Source organism: Penaeus vannamei, chromosome 23, assembly GCF_042767895.1.
Source record: "Penaeus vannamei isolate JL-2024 chromosome 23, ASM4276789v1, whole genome shotgun sequence".
Lineage (NCBI taxonomy): Eukaryota > Metazoa > Arthropoda > Malacostraca > Decapoda > Penaeidae > Penaeus > Penaeus vannamei.
The window spans coordinates 10,343,915-10,356,414 of record NC_091571.1 but is presented as its reverse complement, the minus strand read 5'-3'; the positions used below and the strand labels follow the sequence as shown (position 1 = coordinate 10,356,414).

Below are 12,500 nucleotides of genomic sequence, written 5' to 3'. Positions count from 1 at the left end.
CCTTAGCTTTAATTTCTCGAATTTTGAAAGGAATTTGAAAAAAAATCTATTCGTCTTTCGTTATTATTACGATTCTCGTTGTTTTTTGTTGTTTTTTCCTTTCTTTTCTTCGTGTTCTCTAATCTTGTCAAATATCGACGTTCCGAGCTGCCACCAACACTATATACATATACACACACCGCGTCACCGCCACCATCCTCCTGCCTCCTGACACCATCCTCCTGCCTCCTGACACCATCCTCCTGCCTCCTGACACCATCCTCCTGCCTCCTGACACTATCCTCCTGCCTCCTGACACCATCCTCCTGCCTCCTGCCTTCTGCCACCATCCTCCTGCCTCCTGCCACCATCCTCCTGCCTCCTGACACCATCCTCCTGCCTTCTGCCACCATCCTCCTGCCTCCTGCCACCATCCTCCTGCCTCCTGACACCATCCTCCTGCCTCCTGCCTTCTGCCACCATCCTCCTGCCTCCTGCCACCATGCCCCTGCCTCCTGCCATCTGCCACCATCCTCCTGCCGCCTGCCACCATCCTCCTGCCTCCTGCCACCATGCTCCTGCCTCCTGACACCATCCCCCTGCCTCCTGCCAGCTGCCACCATCCTCGTGCCTCCTGCCATCTGCCACCATCCTCCTGCCTCCTGCCACCATCCCCCTGCCTCCTGCCATCTGCCACCATCCTCCTGCCTCCTGCCATCTGCCACCATCCCCCTGCCTCCTGCCATCTGCCACCATCCTCCTGCCTCCTGCCACCATCCTCCTGCCTCCTGACACTATCCTCCTGCCTCCTGACACCATCCTCCTGCCTCCTGACACCATCCTCCTGCCTCCTGACACCAGCCAACGTCCTCTTGCCACCAGTAAGAGAATGGTGGTACGAGGATAGGCCACCGTCATCCTACCACCATCTATTTGCCGCCATCCTCTTGCAAGCAATAGCCTGCCACCACTATCCTCTTTTCATCCTCCTCCTACGACCAGCTACTATCCTCTTGCCACCATAGCCTGCCACCACTATCCTCTTTGCATCCTCCTCTTGCCATCAGCTACCATCCTCTTGCCACCAATATCCTGCCACCATCCTCATGCCGCCACTATCCTCTTCCTGCTACCAACTACTATCCTCTTGTCACCATCCTCATGCCGCCACTATCCTCTATCCATCCTCCTCCTGCCACCAACTAACATCATCTTGTTACCAATAGCCTGCCACCACTATCCTCTTTGCATCCTCCTGCCACCAGCTACCATCCTCTTGCTACTAATATCCTGCCACCATCCTCATACCGCCACCATTCTCTCTCCATCCTCCTCTTGCCACCAGCTACAATCCACTTGCCACCAACTACCATCCTCCTGCCACCAGCTACAATCCACTTGCCACCAACTACCATCCTCCTGCCACCAGCTCCCAGCCTCCAGCGACCCTCTTCTTTCCATCCTTCTCATGCTACCAACTACCACCCTCTTGCTACCAATAGCCTGCCACCACTATCCTATTTCCATCCTCCTCCTGCCACCAACTACCATCCTCCTGCCACCAGCTCCCAGCCTCCAGCGACCCTCTTCCTTCCGTCCTTCTCATGCTACCAGCTACCATCCTCTTACTACCAATAGCCTGCCACCACTATCCTCTTTCCATCCTCCTCCTGCCACCAGCTCCCAGCCTCCAGCGGCCCTCTTCCTTCCATCCTTCTCATGCCACCTGCTCCCAGCCTCCTTTCCACCCTCCTCCTTCCATCCTCCTCCTGCCACCAGCTCCCAGCCCCCAACGACCCTCTCCTTTCCATCCTCTTCCTCCCACCTGCTCCCAGCCTCTTTTCCACCCTCCTCTTTCCATCCTCCTCCTGCCACCTACTCCCAGCCTCCAGCGGCCCTCTCCTTTCCACCCTCCTCCTTCCATCCTCTTCCTGCCACCTGCTCCCAGCCTCTTTTCCACCCTCCTCTTTCCATCCTCCTCCTGCCACCTACTCCCAGCCTCCAGCGGCCCTCTCCTTTCCACCCTCCTCCTTCCATCCTCTTCCTGCCACCTGCTCCCAGCCTCTTTTCCACCCTCCTCTTTCCATCCTCCTCCTGCCACCAGCTCCCAGCCTCCAGCGGCCCTCTTCCTTCCATCCTTCTCATGCCACCTGCTCCCAGCCTCCTTTCCACCCTCCTCCTTCCATCCTCCTCCTTCCATCCTCCTCCTGCCACCTGCTCCCAGCCTCCTTTCCACCCTCCTCCTTCCATCCTCCTCCTGCCACCTGCTCCCAGCCTCCTTTCCACCCTCCTCCTTCCATCCTCCTCCTGCCACCATCTCCGCCTCGAGAGGAGTCTGCGAGAGAGTCTCCCAGTCCGATTCCAGACAGACGCCGGCGGTGGAGGACTCTTTGTTCTCAATGGCGGGAAAAGTGCTGCTGATGTGGTTTTGATCATCGATTATCGATTTCTTTCATATATATTTTTTTCTCTTTTCTTTTTTTTCTTCGCTCTCTTGGATGTGATTAAAGAGCGGAAGCTCCGAATGGACCGCAAAGCTTTTTTTTTTTTTTTTTACTTTTTTTTCTCTCTCTCAAGTGAACCGAAGAGCATCATCGTGAGAGGCTAATGCACCTAGCGTGAGAGAGTGCGAGGAATATTCAGACATTTTTCGGCTTTCGAATATAGCCATCTATTTTTTTTCCTTCCTTTTTTCTTATTTTTTTACTCTATATATCTTTCCGGGTTGTATTGCAGTGGTTAGGTTTGTTTGCTGTATGTTTATCAAGGGTTTGTGCGAGGTATCTAATGCTTTTTTTTTATTGCTTCATTTTGTATTGATTCGAACTAGTGATTCGTATAAATATTCGAATTTTATGTGCGACAATATCTCGATAACGTTATCCAGAATAAGTTTTGTCTTTTGGTTCATGTAAAATTGAAAATAAAACATTGAAAATAAAAATCTTCAAGATGAACAGTAAGAAAAGAGAGAGATAAAGACCCTCCCCCCAAAAGAGAGAGAGAATGAGAGAGTGAGAGAGAGAGAGAAAGAGAGAGAGAGAGAGAGAGAGAGAGAGAGAGAGAGAGAGAGAGAGAGAGAGAGAGAGAGAGAGAGAAACACTTTCTTCTTCTATGCGACAGAAAAAAACTTATTATATAATTTCCCGTTTTTCCCCCGTTATGATTTTCCTTTCCGTCCTCTTTCGCACTTCCTAACCTTAAACGTGATGAATTGAAAACGGATTTCAAAATGGCGGGAAAGCGAGGAGAAAGTCACTCCTTCTCTCCCACTTTACCTTCCCCTCTCCTCCCCGTTCCCCTTCATTCGTCCAATTTATCACCACCTTTCCCTCCTTTCGTTTCTTTTCCTTGCTACTTCTCTTTCGCTCTTTTTACCTCTTTTTTCTACTTTCTACTCTCGTCTATGCTGGATGGGGGAACCCTGCCGATCCCTCTCTGTTTGACTTCTTTGTCTACCTGTATCGCCATTGCCATTCCCTCTTTCTCCTCTTTTTCCTTTACCTCTCATTTACTCTTCTTTCTTCTTCTTTTTCTTTTTCTTTTTCTTTGTGTTCTTCTCTTTCTCTTCTTCTTTCTCTGCTCCTCCTCCTCTTCCTCCTTCTCCTCCCTCTGCTAACGTCGTCATTTCCACTCTTTCCTCCCTCTGGTCTTTTATTTTATTTTCTTCTTTCATCCGCTTCTCTTTTCACTCGTTCTTCCTCTCCTTATTTCTCCCTTTCGTCCCCTTCTCTTTTCTTTGCCTCCATCCTCCTTCTTATTATTCGCACTCTTTCTTCCTCCCCCACCCCTTATCCTCCTTCTTATTCGCACTCTTCTTCTCACTCTCTTCTTCCCTCTTCTTATTCGCACTCTTCCCCTTCCCCCTCTCTTCTTCCCTCTTCTTATTCGCACTCTTCCCCTTTATCCCCTCATCCCCCCTTTTCTTATTCGCGCTCTCCTTCTCCCACCCCCCTCCTCCCTATTCTTATACCCACTTTCCTCGTTTTTCCTCCTCACCTTTTTCTCACCCTTCTCCGTTCCCCATCACCCTGCGTCTTCTTATTCGCACTCTCCTCCTTTCCCCCTCATCCCCCGTTTTCTTATTCGCACTCTCCTCCTTTGCCCTCCAATTCTTATTCGCACTCTCCTTTTTTCACTCCACTTCTTATTCGCACTCTTCTCCTTTCCCCCTCATCCTCCCTCTTCTTATCCGCACTTTTCTCCTTTCCCCCTCATCCTCCCTCTTCTTATTCGCACCCTCCTTTCAGCCCCGCCCCCTCACCCTCCCTCTTCTTATTCGCACCCTCCTTTTATCCCCGCCCCCTCATCCTCCCTCTTCTTATTCGCACCTCACACCGGACCGCGAGCTATCTACATCGCGCCACCTGGTCACGTCTACCGCTCACAAGTCAATTACAACCCCCCCCCCCCCAAGTTCCAACACCGGGGGAGAGGGGAGAGGGGTGGGGAGGGGAGAGGTGAGGATAGAATGGGATGGAGGGGAGAGGGGAGAAGGGAGAGGGGAGGATAGAATGGGATGGAGGGGAGAGTAGAGAGGGGAGAGGGGAGGATAGAATGGGATGGAGGGGAGGGTGGGTGGAGGGTAGGGGTTGGTGAGATGGGATGGAGGGTAGGAAAGTGAGGTGGGGTGAGGGTGGGATGGAGGGGAGGGTGGGGTGGAGGGTAGGGGGGGTGAGATGGGGTGGAGGGTAGTGGGGGAGGTTAGCATAAAGGGGATTGGATGAACGGGGAAGGGGGGGGGAGTAGATAAAAGGGAAGGAGAGATGGGATAGATAGGAGGATAGATGGTAGAGGGGGTGGAGGGTAAGGGGATAGAAGGTGTTAGGATGGGTTGGGTGGAGGATAGAAGGGGCTAGGATGGGATAAGGGGAAGAGGCAGAAGATAGAGGTGAGTATAGGTGCAGGGGGTGGGTATGGGGTGAGGGGACTGGGGGGGGGGATAACGGATGGGAGGGAGCGTCGGTTAAAGTAACGAGTTTATAGAAAAGAAATGATAACAAGTTCAAAGATAAAGAAAGAAAAAAGAAAAAAAAAAAGAAATAATAATAATGATAATAATAATAATAATAATAATAATGATAATAATAATAATAATACGAGTTTACAAATACACAGGAAAGAAAGATAACAAATTGGAAGATAAAGGAAGAAAAAAAAGAATATGAATGCGAAAAAATGGACACGAAAAAGGGACATGAAAGAAAATAATAATAAAAAAACACCTCAAGGAAGATGTCGATTCGGGATTGGTTGAGATCGAGTGAGAGTGAGGCAAGGTCCGTCAAAGCCTCCCCCCCCCCAAAAAAAAAAAAGACCCAAGGAAGTAAAGAAAAAAAGAAAGAGAAGAAAAAAAGAAAGAAAAAAAAGAAAAAGGGAAAAAAAAGACCCAAGGAAGTAAAGAAAAAAAATTGAAAAAAAGGAAAAATAAAAAATTAAAAATGAAGAAAAGTAAAAAAAAAAAAAAAAAAGAAAGAGAAAGAAAAAGAAAAAAAGATAAAGAAAAATAAGAAAAAAGAAAAAGAAAAAAGAAAAAAAATAGGTCGGTCAGGGCTGCAAAAATGTCAGATCGATCAGCGACGCAAAAGGCTAGCTAGCTTACCGGTGAAAAAATGACGAGGCTCTTAAGACATTCCTCCTCTTCGCTTCTCCTCCTCTTCTCTCTCTTCTTCCTCTTCCTCTTCTCTCTCTCCTTTCTCCTTCGCTTCTTCATCTCTCTTTTCTTCCTCTTCTCTCTCTTCTTCCTCTTCATTTTCTCTCTCTTCTTTCCCCTCCTCCCTCTCCTCTTCTTTCTCTTTTTTTTCTCCTCCTTCATCTTCTCTCTCTTTCTCCTCTTCTTCATTGCCTTTCTCTTCTTCTTTCTCCACCTCCTCTTTTTTTCTCTTCCTCCCTCCCTTTCTCTTCTTTCTCCACCTCCTCCTCTTTCTCTTCTTTCCCTGCTCGTTTTCTTCCATCTCTTCCTCCTCTTTCTCTCATCCCTTTCCTTCTCCTTCTCTTTCTCCTCGTTATTCTTATCCTCATCATCATCTCTTTACCGTTCTTCCTCCAGCTCTCCTCTTCCTCTTCCTACTCCTCCTCCTCTTCTTCTTCCTCCTGGTCCTCTAACTCCTCTTCCTACCCTTCTGCCTTATCTTCCTTTTCCTCCCCCCTCTCTCATCTCATTCTTCCTCTTCCTCTTCTTCTTCTTCCTCCTCCTCCTCCTCCTCCTCCTCCTCCCCCTCCCCCTCCCCCCCCCCCCTCCTCCGTCCCGTCTCCCATCTCATTCTCCCCCCCCCCCTCCTCCTCCTCCTCCCTCCCCCGTCTCCCATCTCATTCTCCCCCCCTCCTCCTCCTCTCTCCTCTCATCTCCCTCCTCCTCCCTCCCTCCCCCCAGCACGGGCCAGGTGGGGGGGGGGGGGGTGGAGTGGGGCGTCTGAAAGCATAACACTGCCCTCCAAAGCGCCCTGCAGCGGGGAGGAACAACGGAGGCGAGAGTCAGCGAGTGGACGGACACTCAGCGTCACACTTCTTGAGAGAGAGAGAGAGAGAGGGGGGGGGGATAGGTTGGGGGAGAGGTGTATGTGTGTGTGTGTTTGTGTGTGAATATATGTATGTATATGTGTGTATACACACATACACGCACGCACACGCACACGCACTCGCACACACACACACACACACACACACACACACACACACACACACACACACACACACACACACACACACACACATATATATATATATATATATATATATATATATATATATATATATATATATATATATATTATATGTATATATGGATATATGGATATATATATGGATATGTATATTCATATACATATATATATATATATATATATATATATATATATATATATATATATATTATATATATTATATTATATTATATATATATATATATGTATGTATGTATGTATATGTATATGTATATGTGCATGTGTGTGTGTGTATGCGTGCGTGTGTGTGTAAGGGAAGAGAGAAATAAACTCGCTATAGAGAGGGATGATTTGCAGCTAAAGAAGCGAAAAGCGGAACAGCGATCCTCTCGCATTCTGCACAACACTGGCTGGCTTCAATATAGGATGATTCTATTTATGCGAGATATAATAGCCATTTGATAATTAGTTATGCTACGGGTTGCGCTGTACGGGTAATAATTATATCACACTGATATAATGAATCCAATAAATACGGTTCACAAGCACGAGCACAAAATTATTTCGTATGTAATTTCGTAAATGTATAAATTTCCACCAAGCCGATTGCCAAAAATAAATAACCGTCACCGTCCATAGGCTCCGTTCGTTGACGTCTATGATTTGAATTTAAAGCATCTGTTTATAGTTCTAATAACGGAAACGATAAACCGCGTAATTATCGACAACAATTAGTTCTGTAATTGGCAAACGCAAGAGATAATTGTATGTTTTTTTTTAATATATATATCATCCTCGCCATCACTAATCTTCCGATAGTTCGATATAAAGTTATACGTCGCCGGTTCCGACACGTATAATAATTTTCATAACAGCAACTGTCGAGCGGGAGAGTTATGGCGGCAAAACACCTCGGATAAATCAGGTTGCCAAATCTGGAAATTTCTCCCCTCCCCCCCACTCGAATTTGGCCCCCCACCTCGCCGCCGGTGGAAGTGAAAAATGGCAGGCTGTGGTAAAACCTTGGAAAATAATTGGACATAGCCGCCGCCAACCGCCCGCCGTCTCAACATGGACATTAAGGAGAACGCTTGAAGGAGACGTGGCAACCTTTCAGAATGGTGGACCCCGGAACACATGTTACTGTGAATTTTAATTGTGTGTGTGACGAAGTGGGGGAGGGGGAGAGGGGGGAGAGGAAAAAGAACAAGGAGAGGAGGGAGGAGGGGGAGAGGAAAAAGAACAAGGGAAAGGATTGGAGGGAGGGTGTAGAGGGGAGGAGAGGAAAAAGAACAAGGAGAGGAGGAGAGGGGGGGGAGAGGGAAAAGAACAAGGGGGAGGAGAGGAGGGGAGGGAAGGGGGAAAGGAAAAAGAAAAAGGAGAGGAGGGGAGGAGAGGAAAAAGAACATGGAGAGGAGGAGAGGGGGGAGAGGAAAAAGAACAAGGGAGAGGAGAGGAAAAGGAACAAGGAGAGGGGGAGAGGAAAATAACAAAGGGTGAATGAAGGGAAGGGAGGGGGAGAGGGAAAAGAACAAGGAGAGGAGAGGAGGGGAGGGAGGAGAGGAGGAAAGGGAGAGGGAGAGGGGAGGAGAGGAAATTGAACAAGAGCAAGGAAAGGCGGGAAGGAAGGGGAGGGGGGGGGGAGAACAAGAAGAAAGAGAGGAGGGGGGGGGAACAAGAAGAAAGAGAGGGGAAGGGGAGGAAAGGAGACAAGTAACGGGGAGAAGGGAGGAGAGGAATAGAGCAAAGAGGAGAAGAAGAGGGGAGGGAGGGAGAGGAGTAAGAACAGGGGGAAGGAAAGGAGGAAAGGAGAGGCTTCAGAGACGAGTGACGGGAAGCGAAGGAGAAGAAGGTAAATGGAAGAACATGGAAGGGAGAGCAGAAGAAGAGGGAAGGGAAGGAAGGAAAGAAGGAAATTATAACGAATAACAGTTGAAAGGAAAGCGAAATAATTTGAAAAATAGTGTAGCTCAGGGGGTTTTAAGGACGTGGCCACGGCTAATATTTTTAGACACTTATTATCGTTTTTCATCATTTTAATTATCATTGACATTATTATTGATGATTTTTGTTATTGCAATAACCAGCATCCTTTATCATTAGTGATATTATTATCAATGTTAGTAATCTTAGTAATAGTTTTAGTATTAGTATAAGTATCAGTATCTGAATTACAATTGTTATTTTTATCATTATTATTACTATTGTTATCATCATCGTTTTCAAAAATATCTGCTTTCATGGCTTGGATACTTTCAAAGTGTAGAGCCTGTTAGGTATTCTATCTTTTCCTATTATGGTGTTAATTTTTGATATATTAAATTATTGCACATACTATGATATCTGTTAAAGGCTATTTTTCTTCATATTCAATTTGTATTCTCTTTCCTGTCTCTGATTTCATATATGTATGGCTATATGTCTTGTTTCCTGCCCTCTCTTTCTTTCCCCCCTCCCTCCTTCCCTCCCTTCCCTCTCTCTCCTTCCCTCCCTCCCTCCATTCTCCCTTCCCTACGTTCCTCCTCCATCCTCCCTTATCCCCCTCCTCTCTTCCCTACGTCCCTCCTCCCTTCTTATCTCCCTTATCCCCCTCCTTCCCTCCCTCTCCTTCCCTCCCTCCCTCCTCCTTTCTCTACCTACCTCGCTCCTCCCTTCCCTACCTCCCTTATCCCTCTCCTTCCCTTCCCACTCCCTCCCTCCTTCCCCCGCTCTCTCCTCTCTCACACCCGTCACTCACCCCCGCTCGCTCCCGCAGGTGATGGTGAGCGACAACCTGGCCCTCCCCTTCCGCGACGAGAGCTTCGACGCCGCCCTCAGCATCGCGGTCATCCACCACTTCGCCACAACCGAGCGCCGGGTTCGGGCCCTTCGCGAGCTGGCCCGGATTCTCAAGATCGGGGGCCGCCTCATGATCAGCGTCTGGGCCATGGAACAGCGCCATCGTAAGGTGAGTGAGAGGGAGGGGAGGGGGGTAGGATTGCGGGAGTCTGGGAGGGGGGGAGGGGGAAGGAATGAGGGACTGGGAGTGGGGAAGGAGTGAGGGGCAGAGGGAGTGAGGGAGGAAGGGGAGGGGGGAGGGGGTAGGAGTGGGTGGTAGAGGGAGTGGGGGAGGGGGAGGGAGAGGACTGAGGGGTATGGGACTGGGAAGGAATGAAGGGAAGGGGAGGGGGGAGGAATGATGGGCAGGAAGAGGGGGAGGAAAGAGGGGCATGGGAGGGGGGAGAAAGGAACTGAAGAGGGGAAGTAATAAAAGACTGGGGAGGAGCAGGGATAGGGGGAAGAAATGAGCGACTAGGGATGGAGGAGTGAGGGACTGGGGGAGTGGGGAGGAGATTAAAGGGGAAGATGTGAAGGGAAAGGGGGAAGGGGGAAGGGGACAATGGATAGTGGGAGTGAGGGCATGCAATAAAGAAAGAGGGAGAAGGAAAGGGAGACAAAAAGAATTGGTCAGGGTGGATTCTTATAAGTGGAGGTCATGGAACAGCACTTGAAAAATAATAAAGATAAAGAAATTAAACAATAGAATGATAAAGAAGATAATGAAATAATAGAATGATAACGATTTGGAATAATAGAATGATAAGATAATAAGACAAAATGCTAATAAAGATAATAATAGAATAAAACGATAGAATAATCATGGAAATAATAAAATAAAATGATAAAGAATAGGGGTATGAAATTAGACTTCAACAGGCCTAATGGGTAATGGGAAATGCATAGAACAGCGGGAAACAAACGGGAAAGAATTACAGAAGAAGAAGGAGATGAAGGAGAAGAAGAAGAAGAAGAAAAAGAAAAAGAAAAAAAAAAGAAAAAGAAGAGGAAGAAGAAGAAGAAGAAGAAGAAGGAGAAGAAGAAAAAAGAAGAAGAAGAAGACGAAGAAGAAGAAGAAGAAGAAGAAGGAGGAGGAGGAGAAGAAGAACGATTCAAATATATGATATAATAAAAAAATAATAGATAAGATAAATGAAAAAAATGAAATAAAGATAGAATAGAGGCAACAGGGAAATTTATCTGAGAGAGAGAAATTATACAAAACAGATAAAAAAGGCTGAAAATAGGCAAGAGGAGATATATATCCAGGGAAATATGGATAAACAAAATTTGATAGACGACGAGAAATGAAAATGAAGGATAAGCAGAAAGGAAGAATAAAACATGGTAGATGAATAAGAGAAAGAGGATGAGACAAAGAAGATCAACAGGACTAAAAATGATGACAGAAAGAAACAGACAATAGATACGTAAATCATAATAAACTTAGATTATAAGAGATAGATATGTAAATAAATCCGAGAAAAAAAACAAGTACAAGAAGATATAAGATACTGGAAGACATTATTTTGATCTTACCTGTAAGGGAAATCAAGCAGGAGACAGAGAGAGAGAAAAAAAAAACTAAGCAAAGAGTTAAGAGGAAAAGATAAATGATGTAGGAAAGTAGCATTTCTTTCCCTAATTTTCACTGACACCTATCTTCCTTCCTCTGATTTTTACTGAAATATCACTTTCTTCCCCTGATTTTTACTGAAATATCACTTTCTTCCCCTGATTTTTGCTGAAATATCACTTTCTTTCCATGATTTTTACTGAAATATCACTTTCTTCCCCTGATTTATAATGAAATGTCACTTTCTTCCCCTAATTTCGAGAAAAGCGCGGCAAAGGACACGAAAAAAATCCCAAAATAAGAGCCAGGCAGAAAGAAGGAAACAGGGTAACAATTTCATAAATGTGTGGAAAGAAAAGCGAAATGAGAAAAACAAAGAAACAGACCGTAAACTTCAATAAATGTGGAGAAAGAAAACGAAAAGAAAAAGAAAACGGGAAGAACTATTCAAAACGGGAAGAACTATTCAATAAAGGTGTTGAAAGAAAAAGAAAACGGGAAGAACAATTCAATAATTATGACGAAAGAAAAAGAAAACGGGAAGAACAATTCAATAAACATGTTCAAAGAAAACGAAAAGAAAAAGAAAACGGGAAGAACAATTCAATAATTATGTCGAAAGAAAACGAAAAGAAAAAGAAAACGTGAAAAACAATTTTTATAAATGTACGGAAAGAAGAAAACGAAGAAAACAATTCAGTAAATGCGCATAAAAGAAACTAAAAACAAAATAAAAAGGAAAAAAAACAACGAAGAAGACAACTCAATAAATGCGTGGAATGCAACACAGAAATAAAACTGATTTAGTGGTTAAAAAGAAAACCTGAAATAGAGAAGCCAAAACGGGAGGAATTAAAGGTGATATTACACAGCACAACGTTGTAGTGAGAATGGAAGGACGAAGACTAAATGCTCGGAAAGAAACAGGAAGAGAAAAGAGGAGAAGGAAAATAAAGCGAGGAAAATTGGCGAGGACAAGATGCCGGCGAGTATGAAGGGCTTGAGAGGGAGGGGTGGAGGAGGAGGAGAGGGGATGAAGGAGTGGAGGGAGGGAAAGGAGGAGGAGAAGGAGAAGAGGAAGAAGGAGGAGAAGAAGAAGAAGAACAAGGAGAAGAATAAGAATAAGACAAAGAAGAAGAAGGAGGAGGAGGAAGAAGAGGACGAGGAAGGCGGCACGAAGGAGGAGGAGGAGAAGAGAGAAGGAAGAGAGGGGGTGAAGGGGTGGAAGGAGGAGAAGAAGAAGAGGGGGAGGAGGCGGATAAAAAGGAGAAGGAAAAAGAAGACGAAGAAGGGGGTAAGGAGGAGGAGGAGTAAGGGGAGGAAGACGACGAGGAGGAAAAATAGGAATAGTAAAAGGGAGAAAAAGAAGACGAGGAATAGGATGATGATGAGGAGGAGGGGGAGAAAGATAAGAAGGAGGAGGAAAATAAGGAAATATGTAGGAAGAATAGAAGAAGTAGGAGAAT

The 12,500-nt window shown here is 46.0% G+C and overlaps 1 protein-coding gene across 3 annotated transcripts in view; it reads left to right on the top strand.

Moving 5' to 3' along the window:
* Window positions 1-12,500, top strand: part of fid (fire dancer) — a 117,707-nt gene that overhangs the window by 81,580 nt on the left and 23,627 nt on the right. For all 3 annotated transcript variants that reach the window (XM_070137644.1, XM_070137645.1, XM_070137643.1), the window contains exon 5: window positions 9,397-9,588. In XM_070137644.1, coding sequence (XP_069993745.1) covers window positions 9,397-9,588 — 192 coding nt within the window. The remainder of the gene's footprint in view (window positions 1-9,396; window positions 9,589-12,500) is intronic.